This window comes from Musca domestica, unplaced genomic scaffold, assembly GCF_030504385.1.
Source record: "Musca domestica strain aabys unplaced genomic scaffold, Musca_domestica.polishedcontigs.V.1.1 1, whole genome shotgun sequence".
Lineage (NCBI taxonomy): Eukaryota > Metazoa > Arthropoda > Insecta > Diptera > Muscidae > Musca > Musca domestica.
Window position 1 is genome coordinate 32,945,189 of NW_026712114.1, and position 22,230 is coordinate 32,967,418.

Below are 22,230 nucleotides of genomic sequence, written 5' to 3' on the forward strand. Positions count from 1 at the left end.
ACTGCAGAATATTTACATCCCTTCCTTAACTTTGCTCAATACCAACATATGACCTTGCTTTGGAATCTTAAAAGAAAGGGTACAGGATAGTTTGAAGTTTTTTTCAAAACCAAAAATTTAGGCAAGAACATGTATTTCCAAAGAGACAAACGACATGAGGGCCTTCCTAGAGGAGACGCAATTTCATGCTGTGTTATACCAAAATGTTTCTTAAAGGAAGGTTAACAAGTAAAAAAGCTGTAAGTTCGGCCGGGCCGAACTTTTAATACCCTCCACCATTTGGTACAAATTTGACAATTTCCAAAAAAATCCGTTAAAAATTCTGTTAAAATCTTCAAAATACCGAATGCCTATACGACGACGTGGACCTGCATAGGCAACTTTTGTCATAAGTTATTACAATATTTTAATGCGAAACTTGAAGAAAAATCGGTTTATAAAGTAGCTAAAATCATCAAAACACTGAATAAAGGGGGTACAGTTATATGGGGGCTATACGAAGACGTGGACCTGCACAGACAATTTTCTGGCATGGGCTGAAGTATCCATTACGAACTTCACATGCGAAATTTGAAACAATCCCGGTAAATAATGTCGCTAAAATCATCAAAATACCGAATATCGGGGGGTACGGTATATGGGGGCTATACGAAGACGTGGACCTACATGGCCCATTTTCTGTTTTATGCTGCAGCATCTATTACGAACTTCAAACGCCAACTTTGAAACGATTCCGGTAAATAATGTCGCTAAAATCATCAAAATACCGAATATCGGGGGTATGGTATATGGGGGCTATACGAAGACGTGGACCTACATGGCCCATTTTCTGTTTTATGCTGCCAAGACACTCACCCGACAGCAGTTAAAATAATTCCAGTGAATACATATACTTTGTTGGGTCTGACATGAGTATTTCGAGGAGTTACAAACAGAATGACAAAATTAATATACCCTCCATAGTATGGTGGAGGGTATAAAAAGTCCGATTTTTAGAAAGCCAACTGGTCTTATTGTATAAGGTCCGAAGGTAATCTTGCATTAAAGCCCCGTCATGTAGAAACCAAAATATCTTCTTATAGGTAATCAGAAGGTTGAAGAAAAAAATTAAAAAGCTTTTTGAAGGACTGAATTTGAAAACAACAAATATTCTTTTCAACAAAATTCGATCTGTTTTAATTGCAGGAACTTAATAGATTTAGGGAGTTAGACAAAAATATAAGACACGTACAGTGAGATTATGAACATTTAATTCGCAAATTAATCTAGAAATAGGGAAAGGGACCTCTTCCACATCTTTTCTAAAATGCTCAGATTAAGATTTCTTCAAAATTTTACATTTTATTTACATGAAAATATATTACTTACTTATATAGTGTCTGTGGCAATATTACAGAAAGCGATAAGTACATTAGTGGCTTCTGTGAAGCCAATTTGGCTTCCGTGAAGCCTTTCAAACTACAGCTGTTGCAAAAATTTGTGGCATCAGAATAAATGTCGAATATTAGAGCGAAAATATTCTGGAGGGTGTATCAAAGCTTTGGGCACGCAAACATTTTGGCCACAGACCTTGGACATTCCAACAGGATTAGCACGCGCCACCCAAGAATTGTTGCAAAATGAGGTTCCTCGCTTCATATCCAGCGCACAATGATCACCAAAATCTCCGGATACCAATCCCTTGGAATATTGTGTCTGAAGTATTTTGGAAAGCAAGGTTGGCACAAAAAATATCAAAGTGTCGATCATCTCAAGCAAGCGCTTCACCGGGAATGTACCAAAATACCGCAGAGCAACATTCGAGCAGCGTTTCATTTGGTTTCATTTGCCGGTTGAAGGCCATAATTCGAACTTTGAATACCCTCCACCATTTGGAACGAATTTGGAAATTTTCAAAAAATAAAGTCCTTAAAAAATGCTGTTAAAATTTTAAAAATAACGAATATAGCCGTTATATTGGGGTCTATACGACATGGACCTACATAGGCCTTGTGTGTCATAAGCCATTACCATATTGAAATTTGAAACTTGACATAAACGGTGAATAATGTAGCTAAAATCATCAAAATATCGCATATAGGGAGGTACCGTTATATCAGAGCTGTGCGAAGACCTGGGCCAGCATAGACAACTTTTTGTCACAGGCTATAGCATCCATTACGAACGTCAAATACGACATCTCAAAAAATTTCGGTGGGTATTGTACCTACCGAATATAGGGAGGTACTGATATATGGGGCCTATACGTAGACCTGTACCTGTATAGACAATTTTCTATCACAGACTGTAGTTTCTATTACGAACTCTAAATACGTAATTTAAAATAATGCGTTAAATAATGACGCTAAAATCATAAAAATACCGAATTTCGGGAGGTACCGTTATATGGGGGCTATACGAAGACGTGGACCTGACCAGACAATTTTTTGTCATAGGCTGTAGTATCCATTACGAATCTCAAATACCAAATTTGAAACAATTCCGGTGAATAATGTCGCTAAAGTCATCAAAATACCGAATATCGGGAGGTACTGTTATATGGGGCTATATGAAGAAGTGGACCTGCACAGACAATTTTTTGTCATAGGCTGTAGTATCCATTTCGAACTTCAAATACCAAAGTTGAAACAATTCCGGTGAATAATGTCGCTTAAGTCATCAAAATACCGAATATCGGGAGGTACTGTTATATGGGGGCTATATGAAAACGTGGACCTACATGGCCCATTTACGAACTTAACCTGCCTACTAGAAAAATAAACACGTGTGCAAAATTTTAGCCTTCTATCTCAATTCGTTCGAAAGAAAGCGTGATTACAACAGACAGACAGACAGACGGACATGGCTAAGTTTACGCTGATCAAGAATATATATACTTTATTGGGTCTGACATGAGTATTTTGAGGAGTTACAAACGGAATGACAAAGTTAATATACCCTCCATAGTATGGTGGAGGGTATAAAAATGAAATTGAGTATATAACAATATATATTTAGGGGCTAAAAAATAGTTGGTAATATAATTTTCGGAATTGATAATTTATTTAAAAATTCGGTTATAAGTTGAAGCAAACCTAACAGATGTATTCTTAGGTTTGAGAATACTTAATCAAGAACCAATATATTGAAACATGCCAACTGTTTTCAGAATTGCGAATATTAATTGACTACTCTTAAATTTTAATTCAAAATACAATATATTCCGCCATTTTTTCTATGTTTCTAACCAATTAACCTTACATTCGCTTTAATATCTACTCAATTTGTTCCAACGATATTGTCCTGGCTGGATGCCATTTGGTTTAATATTTTTTTCCACTGTCACACAATCAATTTGTGGATTGTGTGACACAACAAATAATCTGAGGTTACAACAAAAACAACAACAATAAAGTGGAACAAATCGTTAGCAATTATGCTTTGTGTGTGTGTTTGTGACAGCCATTGTAAATGCAGACAGTTTTATTAAATGGACTGGTCATTTCGACAATAGAATGTTATGGAGTGGGGAACAGGGGAGGTGGATTAATCAAGGCGTTCCCTAAATGAAAAAAAAAATTGAACAAATTTCTTCAATACATCAAATGTTAAAAAGGCGGTGGCTGTGACATGATTTGCAGCATATTTTCGTTTTTTTTTTCTTTTCTTTGATTCCATTTTAAAATATGGTCTAATTGTAAAAGTCTGCTGATATTAAGAAAAAAAGAAAATAAAACGCCTTGTCATTAATTCTATTAGGCACAGCATTAAGAAGAAGGTTCAGGCCTATTTTTCATCTTTTGTTACGTTTTAATGACACTGGCATTACATGGTAATTTTGTAGGGATGATTCTTTTTTGCGCATGAGGGGCATCATGAAGCAATTGCTGGTTTATACTTCTTAAATTGGAATATTTGGAGACAGACAAAGGTTGGAAGAATTTTTCGAATTTAAAAAATATATAACAAAAGGAATATGACACTAAAAACGTCAATCAAAAAGGGACAGCGAAAATAATTCTCTATAAATGTTATTATTTATTAAAAATAATTAAAAAAACAAAAACAAAAAAAATTAGCAAGCAAAGGCTAAAGTCGTGCGGGGCCGATCATGTGATGCCCTACAACACTACAATATGTTAGAAGCCCCCGTATGTCCAAATCCATTCTGGAAGATTTCGCTTATGAAATTATGTCACAGAGCACTGCCCAGATATTACCCTTAGCATTTTGACCAGGACATTTGCTCAATACTTACGCACTCCGTCGTGTTTTTAGTTGTTGTGGTCCATTTTACAGCTAAGTATAATCCAATGGTCATCCAAAATGCCCCCTGTCCTTAACTCTTCTCACGTTAAATTCCTTGTCGATTGGTTTCAATTGTGTGATCGGGAAAATTTTTCTGTTTTTTGGTTCATTTGAACACCTAAATATTTTGCTATTATCTCCAAATGCAAGAAGCCCCTCTGTATCTCCAAATTTAGACTCATCTATATGATATGTTTGTCTACGATATTTGGCTATATTCGTCAACGAAATCAGCATAAAAAAGGCAGAAGTTCGACTTTTTTGTGTTTTGGAGTTATTTTCCGCGTTTCGGTAGAAGGAAAAATTTTATTATTTTTTACTACCCGCTGTCCAAAACTCCGAGATTCCGTGTCCTCTGGTTTCTATTTTTACCTTTATTACGGCAGCAAACTCAGAAACATTTTTTGTTGTTGGTCCATTTCAACCGCTAAATATATTTTTAAAAACCATAGGCCTAGGCCTTCTGAGCCTAACCCTACTCTAACCCTATTTTCGTGATAATCGGACGATAATTACAATCTGCATATGATAAACCCAACCTGTGTTGTAAGATGAAAAAATATTAAAAAATGTATACTTCAATATTAAAAGTCAAATAGAAAAAATCGCATGCGATAAAAAATATGAAAAATTAAAAAAAAAATATCACTTCTTTCTATGCGTTTTTTTCAGATTTTATACATTTATGCCAAGAGGACATTCCAAATTGACAACATTTTTCAAAATCGGTCCAGCCATCCATGAGATATAAGCATTCTAGCTAACATCGCCTTTCTTTGTGTATACACATTATATATATTTCGCTATATTTATCCGATATATTTACTATCAGCATTTGTGATTTTGTCGGAATTAAAAATATTCGCGGTTTAATGGAAAATTTGACTTTTGTTTAACACAAGTGTTATGGCCTATTTCACCCACTAAATATTACCCGACGACCGTCCGATTTGGAAGGCTTCTGCCCAGCCCTAAGCTTTAGCCCCATGCTAACTTCCGAGGTAATTGGTCTATAATTGCGACCTGTAGGGCAACTGCAAAATGAGTTTTTGGTCCATTTCAACCCCTAAATATTATGCGATCATCACCAAAAGCAATAGACTTCTATTCTGAGCATAACCCCACCTCCATGCAATTTCTTAAAGATCGGTCTATAACGGCGACCTGAACCGTGATTACAACTTAACATGGACAGACGGACGGACGGGCATACATAGCTAGATCGACTCAGCTTGGCGAGATAGGAAGATCCATATATACTTTCCTATGTGGTAAACCAATGTTTCGAAGTGGTACATAATTTTTGGCCCAATCTAACCTATAATACCACCAACACATAGTGTTGTGGGATATATAAAGTAACAAATATTTCCTATATTTTCATGGCTGGTCTTTGGTCTTGTTTTGATTTAATGCAGAAATGTACAGGGTGAGATGAAAAAACGTCAACTAACTTCAGATTGCTGTCAATTCTAAGCCACTTGCCCGACAGCTGTTAAAATTATTCCAGTGACAGCTCATTATATTGTTTATTGTTTTGGTGAGAATTTTCTAGGAAAAAAGTTATTCGTGATGGAATTCAAGCTTGATAGTGTGATTTCATTAAAGTTGGCTGGAAAACAACAAGTGGCTATCGTTGGAGCACTCCAGCATTTAAATGTGAATGAGTATTTTGTGTCTCGTACCATCGCTGGTAGCGTAGCCAGTCGTCCAAGAATTGGACGGAAGAAAACAGCAACATCAGTAGAAATGGTTCGAAAAGTAAAGAAACGACTTGATCGAAACCCGTGTCGCAGTGGCCGAAAAATGGCTCGTGAGCTGAACTTATCACAATGTTCCATTCGCCAAATATTGAATAATGAGCTCGGGTTAAAATCATTGAAATTCTAAAAAGTGCAAGAACAGAAAGAAAATAGCCTCAAAAGAACTAAAGAGTTGCTTCGCGTGGCCGAAAGTGGTAAACAGCCGAATTTGGTTTACTCTGATGAGAAAACATTCGTTGTCCAGCAGTTTGTAAACAAATGCCAAAGAGGTCAGCTGAAAATGTGCACCTTCGGTTGGCTACCAGAACCATAGCGCCGGCCATGGTGATGGTGTGGGCCGCCATAACAGCCGATGGTCACTCTCCGCTCGTATTCATCGACCGTGCCATCAGAATATCGTGAAATATTTACGAAAATATTCTGGAGGGTGTGTTAAAGCCTTGGGCACAGAACATTTTGGCCGCAGACCTTGGACATTCCAACAGGACTCAGCACGCGCCACCCAATAATGGTTACAAAAGTGCGGTTTCTCGCTTCATTTCCAGCGCACAATGGCTACCAAAATATCCGGATACCAATCCGTTGGACTATTGTGTCTGGAGTATTTTGGAAAGCATCAGTTCACCTCAAGCAAGCGCTTCGCCGGAAATGGGTCCAAAATACCGGGCAACATTCGGGCAGCGTGTGACGGTTTCATTGGCCGTTTGATGGCCATGAATTGTACCAAAGGTGACCAATTCGAAGAAATTTAAATTTATTCTAAAATTTTATATTATTTCCGACATTATTTGCTTTCATTCAATAAAATTTAAAACAAAATGTAAAAATTTGCCGTTTGACTTTCTTGCAGTTTTTTAATCTCACCCGGTATATATTTGGAATATCGCAAGCTCTAGCATAATATATACATACTTAATACATAATTTACACGGTTCAAGAATATATACTTTGTGGGTCTTATAAACGGAGGGTGTAGTCGTTTCTCGAAATAAAATAAATGAAAAATATATATCATTGTAAATGAAATTCACAACTTTTTCTAGCAGTTTTTCAATTTAAACATTTGCAGAAAAACTTGCCTCATTAAATCGTATTAAAGACCACAAAATACAATTTAATTCCCTGAAAAGGTAAATCATCCACTTTTCATAAAATTGGGTCAACAAAAAATTAACCCCGATTCCAGTGAATTTAACTGATTTGCTATGCACATCAAATGCGTGAAAACTTGGTTACATTTCAAAAGGTTCACATCGCTGTCGTGTGGCATTACTACCACAGCGTTGTCCTTTTTTTTTCGAAATCACCTCCACGACAAATACAAAAAAGAGGCCAACAAAATATTTTGCGGTTTTTTGGTCTGAGAAGAAGGACACATGTGGCCACATGGCCGCAATGGCTAACAATATTTGTTTAGGAATAGAAAACAAACACACAAACACATACACACAGTAACAATGACAACAACTATGCCCAACAATAGAAAGCCAACGAAATACTTGGAATGTACGTTGATGTTTTCATTAGACGAATTAAATATTGCCAATGGTAAGCTGTAGATGTCCTTTTTACCATTGGCTCACTCCTGAGGTACACACACACACATACACAGACACTCAATTACGAATAAGTTTTCGGTCGACAAATGCTAATTAAATTACAACTTGTCAGAGGCAAAGCGTTTGCCAATTTTCCACCTTACCTATAATTTGAACAATTTTCCTGGCAACCACATCAGCATACAAAAGACCTTTATTCTAATTTAAAATGGAGTGTTTTTTGTGTTCATGGTACAGTGGGAGACATTTGAATAGGTACGACTAGTAGTATTATGGATTTAAATTACTGTTCTTTGTTTTTGTTATTCTATTTATTTTTAATGTGTAAATTTTGAAACCAGTAGCAAAATAAAATAAGCAAGCAATGTCCAAATGTATTTTGGAAAATGTCGCTTTTGAAATTATATCACGGAGCACTGTCCAGATATTATTCTTAGCATTTTGACCAGGGACATTAGCCCAATATTTAAGCACTTCGTTGTGCTGTTAGTTGTTGTGGTCCATTTTACAGCTAAATATAATCCAATGGTCGTCCACAATGCTAGACTTCTTCCCTGTCCTTAACTCTCTTCTCATACAAAATACCGTGTCGATAGGTTTCAATTGCGTGATCAGAAAAATTCTCCCGTGTTTGGTTCATTTGAATCCTTAAATATTTTGCGATTATCTGCTAAAAGCAAGAAGCCTCTCTGTATCTCCAAATTTAGACTCATCTATATGATTTGCTTGTCCACGATATTTGGCTATATTCGTCAACGAAATCAGCATAAAAAAGCCAGAAGTTCGCCTTTTGTGTATTTCGGATATCACATGATATTTTTTCACACAAAAGTTGTAGTCCATTCTTCCCGCTGTCCTAAACTCTAACTTCATGCGAGATTTAGTATCCTTTAGTTTCTTTTTATGACCTTTATAACGGCTGCAAAATCAGGAACATTTTTAGTTGTTGCTCCATTTCAACCCCTAAGTATATTGCGGACATCTTTAAAAACAATAGGCGTTGCCCTTCTGAGCCTAAGCCTACCCTTATGGAAATTTTCGTGAGGTTCGGACGATAATTGCAATATATATATAATAATCTCAACCTGTGTTGTAAGGTGAAAAAATATTACAAAATTAATATTTCAATATTATAAGTCTAATTGAAAAAATAGCATGCGATAAAAAATATAAATAGGAAAAAAATCACAAAATTCTACAAAATCTATATTAACTTCATTATTGGCATCTTTTTATGCGATTTTTTAGATTTAATTATTTTCTGCTAAGAAATCTGAATTGACAAAATCGGTCCAGCCATTCTTGAGATATAAGCATTCTTGCTAACATCCCGTATAACATCTCATTGTATATATTCCGCTATCCGATATATTTACTATCGGCATCTACGTAACGGTCAGAATTGACCTGTTCGTCTATTTGTGATTTCGGCGGGATCAAAAATATTTGTGGTTTAATGGAAAATTTGACTTTTATTTAACACAAATTAAATTTCACCCACTAATTTTTACCTGATGACCATCAAAATTGGAAGGCTTCTGCCCACCACTGAGTTCTAGCCCCATGCTAACTTCCGCGTCAATTGGTTTATAATTGCGACCTGTAGAGCTACGGCAAAATCTGGAAAATTTTCAATTTTTGGTCCATTTCAACCCCTAAATATTACGCGATTATCTCCAAAAAGCAATAGGCTTCTATTTAGCCCCATCTCCATTGTAAATTTTGTGGAAATCGGGCTATAATTGCGACCTGTAGAGTGATTACAAATTAACGTTAATGGACGGACATACACAGCTAGATCGACTCAATTCGGCAAGATAGGAAGATCCATATATACTTTTCTATGTTGAAAACCAATATTTCGAGTTTTTACATAATTTTTGGCCCAATTAAACTTATAATACCCCCAACACATAGTGTTGTAGGGTATAAAAATAATGCCGAGAAGGAATGGCAACTCACCAAAAATTTTTCGATAGACATTTTTACAACGGCTTTTTGACATTTCTTACCCTGCAAATTTCCCGTATACTTTACATTTTTTACCCATTTTAAAAATATGTCCAAACTTAAACCCCCCGCAGTGTAAACCTGCATTCATTAATTTTTCACAAATGCCAACGAAAACCCTCATATAAATTTCCATACAATGAACACCTGTTTTTTGCTTCCTCTTCGTTTTCCAATACAGACCCTTCTACCCGCACAACATCCCACATTAGCCGTACAATGCTGCTTACCACCTACTACTACCACCACAACAATGTTAACATCATACTCACCGACAGTAGATGCCAATCATCACCACACATGGAAAATAAAAACTGATACAGCTCGACACAACGGCATATGTAGGCGTCAGGTCCAGGGCACAGGTTGGATACTTCTTGCCATTATCCTCCACAATTAACGGTTGATCGGGCCGATGTAATCCCAACGAGATGGGCACAAATGAAACGAATGCGGCCAACAGCCAAATGGCAGCTATTGTGATGACAGCCACACGCCTTGTTACCCAACGGCCGTATCTGAAACGAAGAAAATGAGAGAATGAGTGAGAGAGAGTGCAACGTAAAATGGGAATTAAAAACCGAAATTGGAATGTGTGGTAAATGTGACGACGAACAGAGGAAACAACAAGTGAAGTTCCAACAAGGATTAGAAATCGAAATTACAAGTGTGGGTGCGTATGTAAATGGAATGATTGCTTTTGGGAGGAGTGTGTTTGTCGATTGTCGTGTGCCTGTCAATTTCTGCTGTCATCAGGAAACAAATTGACTGATTCTTGTTATTGTGCTTGAATTTGGCTAATATTGTGTTTGAATATCCTGTCTACCAAGAAAAATGGGACAAAATGGAAGCTTGTTATTCCTGTAAGCGTATTGAAAAATGTTTGTTTATGATTTCCTCTTGGACTGTTTTAAAGAGCTTAACGAGAAATTTTTGAAGGGGAGATGTGTGAATTCTTCATTTGCGTATTTCGAATTAACAAAGAATATAATTAGCTCATATTTCTTTGGAAAAGACAAAAAGGTTAAAAATAAACTCATCCTCGATTTGAAACGTTCACTTTATGTTATTTTAAATTGATTTTAAAAGATATCTGCAACTTTTCTGTTAACATGTCGGCTGGCTTTAAGTTGATACCCTCTTAATACGTCCAAAACGTGCCTCACCGAAATATCGTTTTTAGACCTTAAGTATCTTTGAACAAAATCCGTTTTAGGACATTTGGAGTATCTCTAGAACTTTTTAATTAATGAATTAATTTTATCAGTACTAGGTGCGGTTCTAAATCGGACTGCGGACTATATCAGATTCCCCCCACAAAGGGTCTAAATTTGGAATAATTATAATTCTTAAAAAAAGGTGAATAAGTCCGATTGTCATAAAATTTCGCACGTTCCAAAATTTCTAGCAGCACAAGTTCTGGTGTGAATGGACAGCTAACCAGGCTAAATTTTGTAATAACCAAACGCTCACAAAATGCGAAATAACCATCCGATTCTCTTCAAATTTAAAACATCCCAATATTTTAAGTAACACAATATATGGTGTTAAGATGGGACATATCGGCCCAATCGTTCTGGTACCTCTATTTCTACTAGTGGAAGATCGAAAGGGAAGATGGAATATAACAGATCACTTTGTTTTGGTTCCTACCCCACAACGGGTCAAAATTTTATATGACTATAATTCTCACAAAATACGAAAAAAGCATACAATTCACTTTAAATTTCAGTTTCAATATGAATTTAGTACTTTGCGAACAGTTATATTAGGTATACCCACAGAGACCTTACCATCAAATTTTGGGATAAACAGGGTGGGATGATAAAACTGCAACCAACTTCAGACTGCGGTGATTTCTAATTTCCGACAGCTGTTAAAATTATTCCAATGACAGTTCATTATATTGTTTACAAGCGTACAAAAGCATTTTGGTGAGAATTTTCCAGAAAAATAATTTATTCGTGATGTAATTCAAGCGCGATTGTGAGATTTGTTTATATTTGGCTGGAAAACCACTAGTGGCTATCGTTAGAGCACTCCAGCATTTACATGTGAGTAAATCTTTTGTCTCTCGTACCATCGCTCTTTACCGTGATTCTGGTAGAGTAGCCCGACGTCAAGGAAGTGGACGGAAGAAAACAGCAACATCAGCAGAAATGGTTTGAAAAGTGAAGAAGCGATTTGTTCGAAAACCGCGTCGCAGTGTCCGAAGAATGGTTCGTGAGCTGAACATATAGCAATATTCCATTCTGCAAATATTGAAAAATGAGCTCGGGGTAAAGCCATTGAAATTCTAAAAAGTGCAAGAACTTACACCGCAACTGAAATAAAATAGACTCAATAGAGCTAAAGAGTTGCTTCGCTTGGCCGAAAGTGGTGAACTGCCAAATTTGGGTTTCTCCGTTGAGAAACTATTCGTTGTCCAGCACTTTTGTAAACAAACAAAATGATCGTGTTTACTTGCCACAGAGGTCAGTTGAAAATGTGCACCGTCGGTTAGCCACCAGAACCGCCATAACAGCCGATGGTCGCTCTCCGCTCATATTAATCAACCGTGGCATCAGAATAAAAGCCGAACAGTAGGCGAAAATATTCTGGAGTGTTTATTAAAGCCCTGGGCACGCAAACATTTTGGCCGCAGACCTTAGATATTCCAACAGGACTCAGCACCATCGCACTCAGCACGCGCCACCCAAAATAGTTACAAAATTAGATTCCTCGCTTTATTTGCAGCACACAATGACCATCAAAATCTCCGAACACCAATCCGTTGGACTATTGTGTCTGGGGTACTTTGGAAAGCAGAGTTGGCACTTCGCCGGGAATGGGCCAAAATACCGCAGAGCAACATTCGGGCAGCGTGTGACGGTTTCATTGGCCGTTTGAAAGCCATAATTCGTGCCAAAGGCGATCAATTCGAACAAATCTAAACTTATTCTAAAATTTGAAAGCTTTGCTTTCATTCAATAAAATTAAAAAAAATATGGCGTTTGACGTTGTTGCATTTTTTTATCTCACCCTGTACAGGGTTGCCTATATTCGACGGACCCATGACTCTTTGGGCCCATTTCAATCGACAAGGCTTGTCCTCAGGCAACATTTTTTGCGTCAATTGAATTTTGTACGGGAACAAATGCAAATCAATGCGAATAATACGTTGTAAAGTGGACAGAGCCATGCTCGTACGGCAGTGATATTCTCGGCCGATCGCCTTGGTCGACTTTTATATGGCCTCTTCGGATTAGAAAGAGCCTTACCAGTCGAAAATTTTTCGTATAAACGCTTAATGGAGGCGCACTTCTGACATTTTTTTAATTTTTAAAAGCACGTTGAGTTTTCACAATTGACTTCTTCGGTTGAATTAAATTTCAGAGCGCTCGCGTGGCGTGTAATGGTTCATGGTAAAAATCTGCTTGGACTGACGCTGCAAACGCGGTATGTCATTAAGCGATGTGACATCTCTGTCAAAAGTTATGGCGTTGCCAGATGGATCCGTCGAATATGGGCAACCCTGTATATTATTGAGAGGCATAATCATTGAAAATTTTGACCCGCTGTAGAGGAGTGGACCGAAGTATCCAATTTTATCACCAGATCTTGTGTTCATAGAAATATTGCAATATGTGAAGAGAATCGGTGATCCTTGCTTGGTCTATAAGCATATTATTTTTTTTAAACGTTTTGACCTTTTGTGTGGCAGGTACCGAAAGTTTTGGAACGACATTGCCCATCTCTGAACTCGACCTATGTTTGACAATAATATTACGATGTACCATGTTTGGGGCAAGTCGGATACTCCCTCCGAGAGTTATCGTGCCCACCTGCCGGCTAGACAGACGGATGGACGGACATCCCTAGATCGACTTCAAATGTCCTGAAACGGATTGGTTCAAAGAAACCTAGTGTCTAGAACCATTATTTCGATGATACATTTTTTGGCCGTTTCAAATGATTTATACCCTACATAGCCAAACGGCTGAGGGTATAACAAGTATTGCTATTGTACCCGTAATACATACTTCGACATCCGCTTATATATACTCATTATTTTTTAAAATGCTTAACAATAACAAATTGACATCAATCTGACAATATGCATCATAAAATTTTTATATGACTTAAACAAATTAAGTAATATACATTTCAATATTCGTTTTATTTATTATTCTCCCTTGGTTGCAATTTGGAGTGAAACAGTAAACTTATATATTTGGATAACGAAGCTAAAGTATAAATCAATGCAGGCCAATAAAGGCTAATAAAAATTTCATTGACTTTTATTTGAGGGGGAAGGGTCATAAAAATGGAGATTTTCTCTGGGTAACAGATGACAGAGATATAAGGTAATGATAGGAATACCATAATATTCACAATAAAAAACAAGATGATTTTTTATGACAACCAATGTTTTTTGCCAAGAAATAATAAAAAAGAAGATGCATTTTTATGAAAACTAATGTTTTTCCCAAGAAGTCAGTATTTTCACTTCAGTACTTTATTCGCTGTGCAATGATTTTCAAATAAAGAAAATATTAAATATTTTTGTATTCTACGAAATGACCTCTTTAAAAAAACTTTTTTTGAATGTCCCGAACCAGTTTCCATTTTCCATAGATCAATCAATCATTTCTACATTTATTCAAATTTTGATATAAAAAAGTTAATGAAGTAATATTAGGAAGTGGTACACGAATAGAAGGAGATAATGAATGAATAAAATTATTTAAAATTCATTCATTCATGCGGTCCTAGGAGGCGTGCTGCATGAGAAACAACACATGTTGTTCTATTCACAAGACAAATACAAACAAGTAAGCAAAGGCTACAGTCGAGCAGGGCCGACCGTTGAATACCCTACAATACTAAAATAAACCATACAGTTTATATAGGCGAGATACTCGAAAGAATTCCACAAGATATTGTGACAAATAATAAAAGAACCCCATCAGGTTTCGTTCTCTAATTTTCGAATAATAGCAACTTAAACTAATTTGCTCATTTCCAATTTATTGGTAGATGTTGCACTTAAATGATCTTCCTAGATCTGGAACCAATATTTCCCAAAGACCTATAATATCTCAGAAGTGGGAAAAAATTAACATTTATTATTGGTTTTTGACTGAAACGAATCTATATGAGATATATGAGATATTTGACTATATTCTTCAACGAAATCAGCGTTAATGAAATAGTCAGAAGTGCGTCTTTCCTGTATTTGTGAATTCTCCAAAGAGTCACTGGAAAGGCCATTTTCGTATTTTGTCTACAAAAGTTGGCAAACTATTTCACACATTGAATATTTTTGGATGGCCATCCAAAACTGCTTGTCTTTTGCAATGTCCGGTAACCCCCATTCAAAATAGTAGGCTTCTATTCTGACCCTCATCTTATCCCAATGCAAAATTTCGTAAGGATCGGGCCATAAATGCGATCTGTATATGATATCCTGATATCCTAACTACTTAGTTTTGTTAGCTGTAGAAATATTTCCAAATGTTTAATTCAAAATGAAAATATGCCAAAAAAAAATATGACAAAATTGAAAAATATGAGGAAATTTACAAAATCAATATTTTCATCTTTAGATCGATGTTTTTATGCGATTTTTTAGGCGTTTTTTCTTTTCTGCCAAGAGGCCATTCTGAATTAATGGGAACTGTCGAAATCAGTTCAGCCGTTCTCGACATAAAATAGATCTTTCAAGCATATCTTCATATATATCGCACATATTTTGCTATATATCCGATTTGTTGGATGTTAAAATCAATGTAAAGATCGGAAGTAACCCTGTCATGGCCTTGTGATTTCGCCGGGATTTAAAATATTCGCGGTTTAATGAAAAATTTCGAATTTTTTCAATACAAAAGATATTGTCTATTTTACCCGCTAAATATAATCCGATGACCACCCAAATTGGTAGGCTTCTTCCCCGCCCTAAACTCTAGCTACATGCGAAATTCCGTGTCGATTGGTCTATAATTGCGACCTGTATAGCTACTGCAAAATCCGACATTTTTTCAGTATTTGGTCCGTTTTAACCCCTAAACATTTGGCGATCATCTCCAAAAGAAATAGGGTTCTATTCTGACATTAACCCCACCTACATTTTAAATTTCGTGAAGATCGGGCCATAATTGCGACCTGTAGAGTGATTACAAATTAACATGGACAGACGGGCAGACGGACGGACGGACATACATAGCTAGATCGACTCAGCTCGGCGAGCTAGGAAGATCCATATATACTTTCCTATATGGGAAACCAATATTTCGAGGTGTTACATAAATTCTGGCCCAATCAAACTTATAATACCCCCAACACATAGTGTTGTAGGGTATAAAAATCCAATAAAAAAGTATACAATGAATATCAATGTCATATTACATGGGAAAACGTATTAAACCCGAAAGATTACGCTTACAGTGAGATAAAGAACTGCAAGAAAGTTAAACGCCATAATTTGTGCATTTTTCTTTAAATTTTATTGAAGGAAAGCAACAAATTTCGGAAATAGCATCAAATTTTAGAAAAAGTTTAGATTTGATCGAATTGGTCACCTTTGGCACGAATTATGAACTTCAAACAACCAATGAAACCGTCACACGCTGCCCGAATTTTGCTCTGCGGTATTTTGGCCCATTCCCGGCGAAGCGCTTGCTTTAGGTGATCGACACTTTGGTATTTTTTAGTGCCAACCGTGCTTCCCAAAATACTCCAGACACAATAGTCCAACAGATCAGGAAATTTTAGTATCCATTGTGCGCTGGAAATGAAGCCAGGAACCTAATTTTGTAACCAAAAGTCCTGTTGGAATGCCCAAGGTCTGCGGCCAAAATGTCCAAAATATCCGAATATTTTCGCGATAATATTAGGAATTTTTTCTGATTAATACGAGCGGAGAGCGACCATCGGCTGTTATGGCAGCCCATACCAACACCATGGCCGGCGCTTGTGTTCTGGTGGCCAACCGAAGGTGCATATTTTCAGCTGACCTCTTTGGCAAGTAAGCACGATCATTTTGTTTGTCTACGAAGTGCTGGACAACGAATGTTTTTTCATCGGAAAAACCCAAATTCGACAGTTCACCACTTTCGGCCAAGCGAAGCAACTCTTTAGCTCTTTTCAGTTCATTTTCTTTCTGTTGCTGTTGAGGTGTAAGTTCTTGAAGGCTTTACCCCGAGCTCATTTTTCAATATTTGCCGAATGGAATATTGATATGTGTTCAGCTCACGAGCCATTTTTCGGGTTGCGATGAAGCCGCTTCGTTATTTTTCGAACCATTTCCGATGAAGTTGCTGTTTTCTTCCGCCCACTTCCTTGATGTCGGGCTACGCTACCAATATCATGGTAACGAGCGATGGTTCGAGACACAAAAGATTTATTCACATATAAGTACTGGAGTGCTCGAACGAAAGCTATTTGTGGTTTTCCAGCCAAATATAAAGAAATCACACTATCACGCTTGAATTCCATAACGAATAACTTTTTTTTCTGGAAAATTCTCACTAAAATGCTTTTGTACATTTGGAAACAATATAATGAGCTATCACGGCAATAATTTCAACAGCTGTCGGACGTGTGGCTTAGAAATGACAGCAGGCTGAAGTTGGTTGCAGTTTCATTTCATCTCACCCTGTATTTATAAACGACAAAGTTATAAAAATAAACAATTCACTAATTTCCAGATTATATTCTAGGATATATTGAACCAGCTAAATTGCTTTTATAATCTGCAATACCTATTAAATTAAACTACCGTTTTATCTACTTAACTACTTTGAAATGTAACCAAAGTACTGCATTTAGTCGTTGCAACAAAGTGTTGGACCTTTCGTAACAATTACATTCGAAATAGCTAGAAAATAGTTTCAACATTGTTGTCCCAACCACTCCTAATGATGTCAAATATTTATTGAACAACAAAGACAAGACATAAAATGACCAACAGGAAATGTTCTCCACAAAAGGCATTCTTGTGTGAATACCAAAAGCAAATGCTCTTGAAGGCATTTAATTAATTCGTTGCCGGAAGTAGTTTTACAAGTGTGTGTTTTTGACATGAATGGATAAGATTGGCTTGGAGCAAAGCAAGAATGTTGTAGTACATCGACTTATAGGGGTAGAACGATAAAAGTGGAACAAAATCAACGTAAAAATTAGAAGAAGATTTTCACAAGTCTACAATTTTTGTAGACATAATTCATCAGAGATTTTTTTCTATAAATTTCTTTAACAAAGATTCCAAAAACGTCGACAAATTTTATTTAAAAACTTTAAAATTATATTTTTAAAATATATATGCGATTGATGGTGGTTAAAGCTGTGATAGTCCTTTCTATAAATTTTGTAGAAAACATGGCATGAATGGAGAATTCGCTTTAAGAAAAGTGAGAATGTAGTTCAACGTTATTTGAATAGATTTTTTATATCTCTTGAAGAAATATTCTTAAAAGTGCAGATTAAAGTAAAAAAACCTTGAAAATTTTTTTCATAATATAGCGGAAAGTCTTTAAAATAAAATACTCATATACTATAAAAGATTTGAGAAAAATCTGGAAATATACTCAAATTTACTCTGCAAAAATGTATACGATAATAATCATAATAATAGTCTTTGAAATAGAGTCCCAAAAATTATGTAACATACTTAAGAAAAAAAAAAACATGTTCAAAACATCAAACATCAATTTCCATTCATAGGGAACTCGAAAACTATTATATTTCTCAAAATCCACAATGATATTTTCAAAAATATCAATAACAAGTAAGCAAAGGCTATAGTCGTGCGGGGCCGACCATGTGATACCCTACAACACTACATAATGGTAGAAGTCCCCTTATGCCCAAATCCATTTTGGAAGATTTCGCTTTTGAAATTGTCGACATTGCCCAATACTTACGCAAATCGTCGTCCTGTTAGTTACAGTTAAATATAATCCGATGGTCATCAAAAATGTCCTTTACTCTCTTCTCATGCAAAATTTCGTGTCGATTGGTTTCAATTGTGTGATATGGACAATTTTTCTGTTTTTGGTACATTTGAACCCCTAAATATTTTTCGATCATCTCCATAAGCAAGAGGCCCCTCTGTATCTCTAAATTTAGACCCATCTATATGATTTGCTTGTCTATGATATTTAGATATATTCGACAACGAAATCAGCACAAAAAGTCAATAGTTCGCCTTTTTGTGTATTTTGGATATCGTCTGTAACTTATTTTCAACGTTTCAGTAAAATGTAAATTTTTGTTTTTTTTTTCTCACAAAAGTAGTGGTTCATTCTACCCGCTGTCCTAAACTCTAATTTCATGCGAGATTTCGTGACCTTTGGTTTCTATTTGAGACCTTTATAACGGCTGCAAAATCAGAAAAATTTTAAGTTGTTGGTCCATTTAAACCCTAAATATATTGCGGGCATCTTTGAAAACAATAGGCCTAGCCATTCTGAGCCTAAAACTACCCTTATGACAATTTTCGTGAGAATCGGACTATAATTGCAATCTGTATTTAAAAACCCCAACCTGTGTTGTAAGGTGAAAAAATATTACAAAATGTACACTTGAATATTATAAGTCAAATTGAAAAAATCGCATGCGATAAAAAATATGAAAAAATGAAAAAAAAGGTCACAATATACAACAAAATCTATATTAAGATCATTATTGGTATCTTTTTATACGATTTTTTTAGATTTTATACTTTTATGCCAAAAGGGCATTCTGAATTGGCAAAAATTGTCAAAATCGGTCCAGCCATTCTGGAGATATTAGCATTCTAGCTAACATCCCCTTCCTTTGTATATACATATTGTATATATTTCGCTATATATGTCCGATATATTTACTACCGGCATCTACGTAACGGTTAGAATTGACCTGTCCGTCTATTTGTGATTTCGCCGGGGTTAAAAATATTCGCGGGTTAATGGAAAATTTTAATTTTATTTAACACAAATATTATGGTCTATTTCACCCACTAAATATTACCTGATGACCATCAAAATTGGAAGGCTTCTGCTCAGCCCTAAGCTCTAGCCTCATGCTAACTTCCACTTCGATTGGTCTATAATTGCGACCTGTAGTGCAACTGCAAAATCAGGAAATTTTTCAGTTTTTGGCCCATTTCAAAACTGAATCTTTAAAAGCAAAAGGCTTCTATTCTGGTTCTAACCCCACTTCCATTCTAAATTACGTGAAGATCGGGCCATAATTGCGACCTGTAGAGTGATTAAAAATTAACATGGACATGAAACGAGGGAAGGACGGACAGACATAGCCAGCTCGGCGAGATAGAAAGATCCATATATACTTTCCTATGTGGGAAAATCAAACCAATCAAACTTATAAAATCCCCAACTGATAGTGTTGTATGGTATAAAAATCAACGATTAGAGCTTTGAAAGCCTTCAAAAAATTTGTTTTTTTTTGCAGGGCTATCAGAGCTTAGGAACATATCTTAATAAATCATGATCAAAAAAATTAAAAAAATATTCCCAAAAATATTTAATCCACAAAAAATAAACAAAATCTACAAAAAATAGCCTTTAAACTATTTTCAAATATCTCTTCAAAATATGTTTAGAAACCCATTACTAAAACTCTGATAGTCCCTTTTTCTAATATTCTTAAAAAATTGAGAGATACTCCTTTTGTCAATTACTCATGTAACCCTGAAGGAAAATACCTGAGATCCTAAATAGAGCACAAGAAATCCAGAAATGCACTCAAAACCATGTAGAAATCGCCCTGATTCAACTAATTACTAAAGAATGAAAAATTTCCCCACACTATCTATAATTCAAAGCCCTTGAAGAAAACAAGTAATATTTTTGCTCCTTTAGATTTTGTTCACTTGGCACAGCAAAATGTTGTCTCAGCAAACATACACTTGAGCACTAAAATTGGCAAAAAAGAGGCACCACAATCACGAAAAAAACAATGCTAAGGACAGTCACAAAAAACGGAAAGGAAGTGTACAATTTTTATTAATTCTCTGCTTCAACTGTTGAAATGGAAGCCATTAAAAGGGGAAACGGATATGGTCTAAGGGAATGTTAAAGACTTTCCTACACACACATAGATACATATCACCACCATTGTCAACATGCCAGACATACCAATGCATTGCAATGGTTTTTATGGTATATGGTTGTAAGAAGGTATGTATGTATTTGCCTGTGTGTGAGTGTGCTGGCTTAAATTTGTTGTGCAAGTGCGACGCTTGACAAATTTTAAATTGTCACACAAATACCAAAACATACACAAACATTTGAACACATACTCAAGGATTTTGAGTACCATGTATGTGTTAAGTTCTTTGAGAACCACACACTCAGAGATGTACTAAAAGCAATCAAAGGTATGTTTTGAGCGTTTGTTTTTTTGTGGGAAGTAAATATTTATCTTTATTCTGAGTTTCGTAGAAGACGAAGTTGAAGTCTGAGAGTTTTTATGTTGATATTTATTATTAACACTTTTTTGACAGTACTTCTGCTCGTATATGTGTGTGTGCGTTGGTGTTTTTTGTTTTGTTGCTACTTGGCAATTTTTATATGATTTTTATGAGCCCCGGCATTGTCCTTCAAATGTTTTGTCTCTTTTTTTTTGTCTGTCCGTATGTCACACAATATGAAATTATTGCCAAGAGGGGGGACGAATAAGTTTATTTGATTTTTTGTTTTGAAAGTCTTTTTTTCACAACAGCATGTCATAATAAAAACGTAAAACAAAACAAAATATTATGATTGTCGAAATGCTGCTAAACAAGTGCTTTATTGGAATTCAACAATCCGGAAATAAGTGTGTGTTTAAGCACTAGAAATACAAATGTTAAATAAAAGATATCGTGAAGAGTGTAAATATGTAAATATAATAATATAAGTATTATGATAGGATGAAAAATTATGAAAGTTATCCAAATTTAACGCTAAACTAAGGTTGTCGGAGATACATAAAACAAATTTTTTGTATTGAAATCGGAACATAATATGCTACATTTATTATACCCAAGTGTGGGTCGGTTAAAAAGATTGCTTATTCTGAGTTGGCCTACTCTCCGAATTCTTGGTTCGTCATTTCGGCGTTCTTTTATTTCGATATTCTAATGAGTCACGACTTCCACTAGAAAGCCTACGTCACTAAATTTGGTATAGATTGGTATTTCTATTTAGTGGTAAATAATAATTATCTATTTATGTACGCATAAATTCTCCAGCCGATATTGCCGACAGATGTATACTCTCAGCCCATGCTCGTATATTAAAATATATTTTGAGTTGCGCTATGAAGAGGTTTTAAAGTAGTGGGATTTGTAACAATTTTTGAAAAAATGAAGAAATTGGAAACTAAAAAGTTCCACTTCATCAAATACTGATAAAATGTATCGGTAGGTTTTGCTGAAATAGCAAAAACTTACGAATTCGGTGTTGGCCTTCTCTACGAATTCTGAGTTGGTTATTTCGGTGTTCTTTCATTTCGATATTCTAAATGGTAACGACTTCCACTAGAAAGACTACGTCACTGAATTTGGTATAGATTGATATTTATATTTAGGAGTAAATAATAATCATATATTTATTTACGCATAAATTCTCCACAAATTAGAAAGT

The 22,230-nt window shown here is 35.7% G+C and overlaps 1 protein-coding gene across 2 annotated transcripts in view; it reads right to left on the reverse strand.

Moving 5' to 3' along the window:
- Positions 1 to 22,230, reverse strand: part of LOC101896361 (dopamine receptor 1) — a 301,976-nt gene that overhangs the window by 18,383 nt on the left and 261,363 nt on the right. For both annotated transcript variants that reach the window (XM_059121808.1, XM_059121803.1), the window contains exon 7: positions 9,892 to 10,137. In XM_059121808.1, the coding sequence (XP_058977791.1) occupies positions 9,892 to 10,137 (246 nt within the window). The remainder of the gene's footprint in view (positions 1 to 9,891; positions 10,138 to 22,230) is intronic.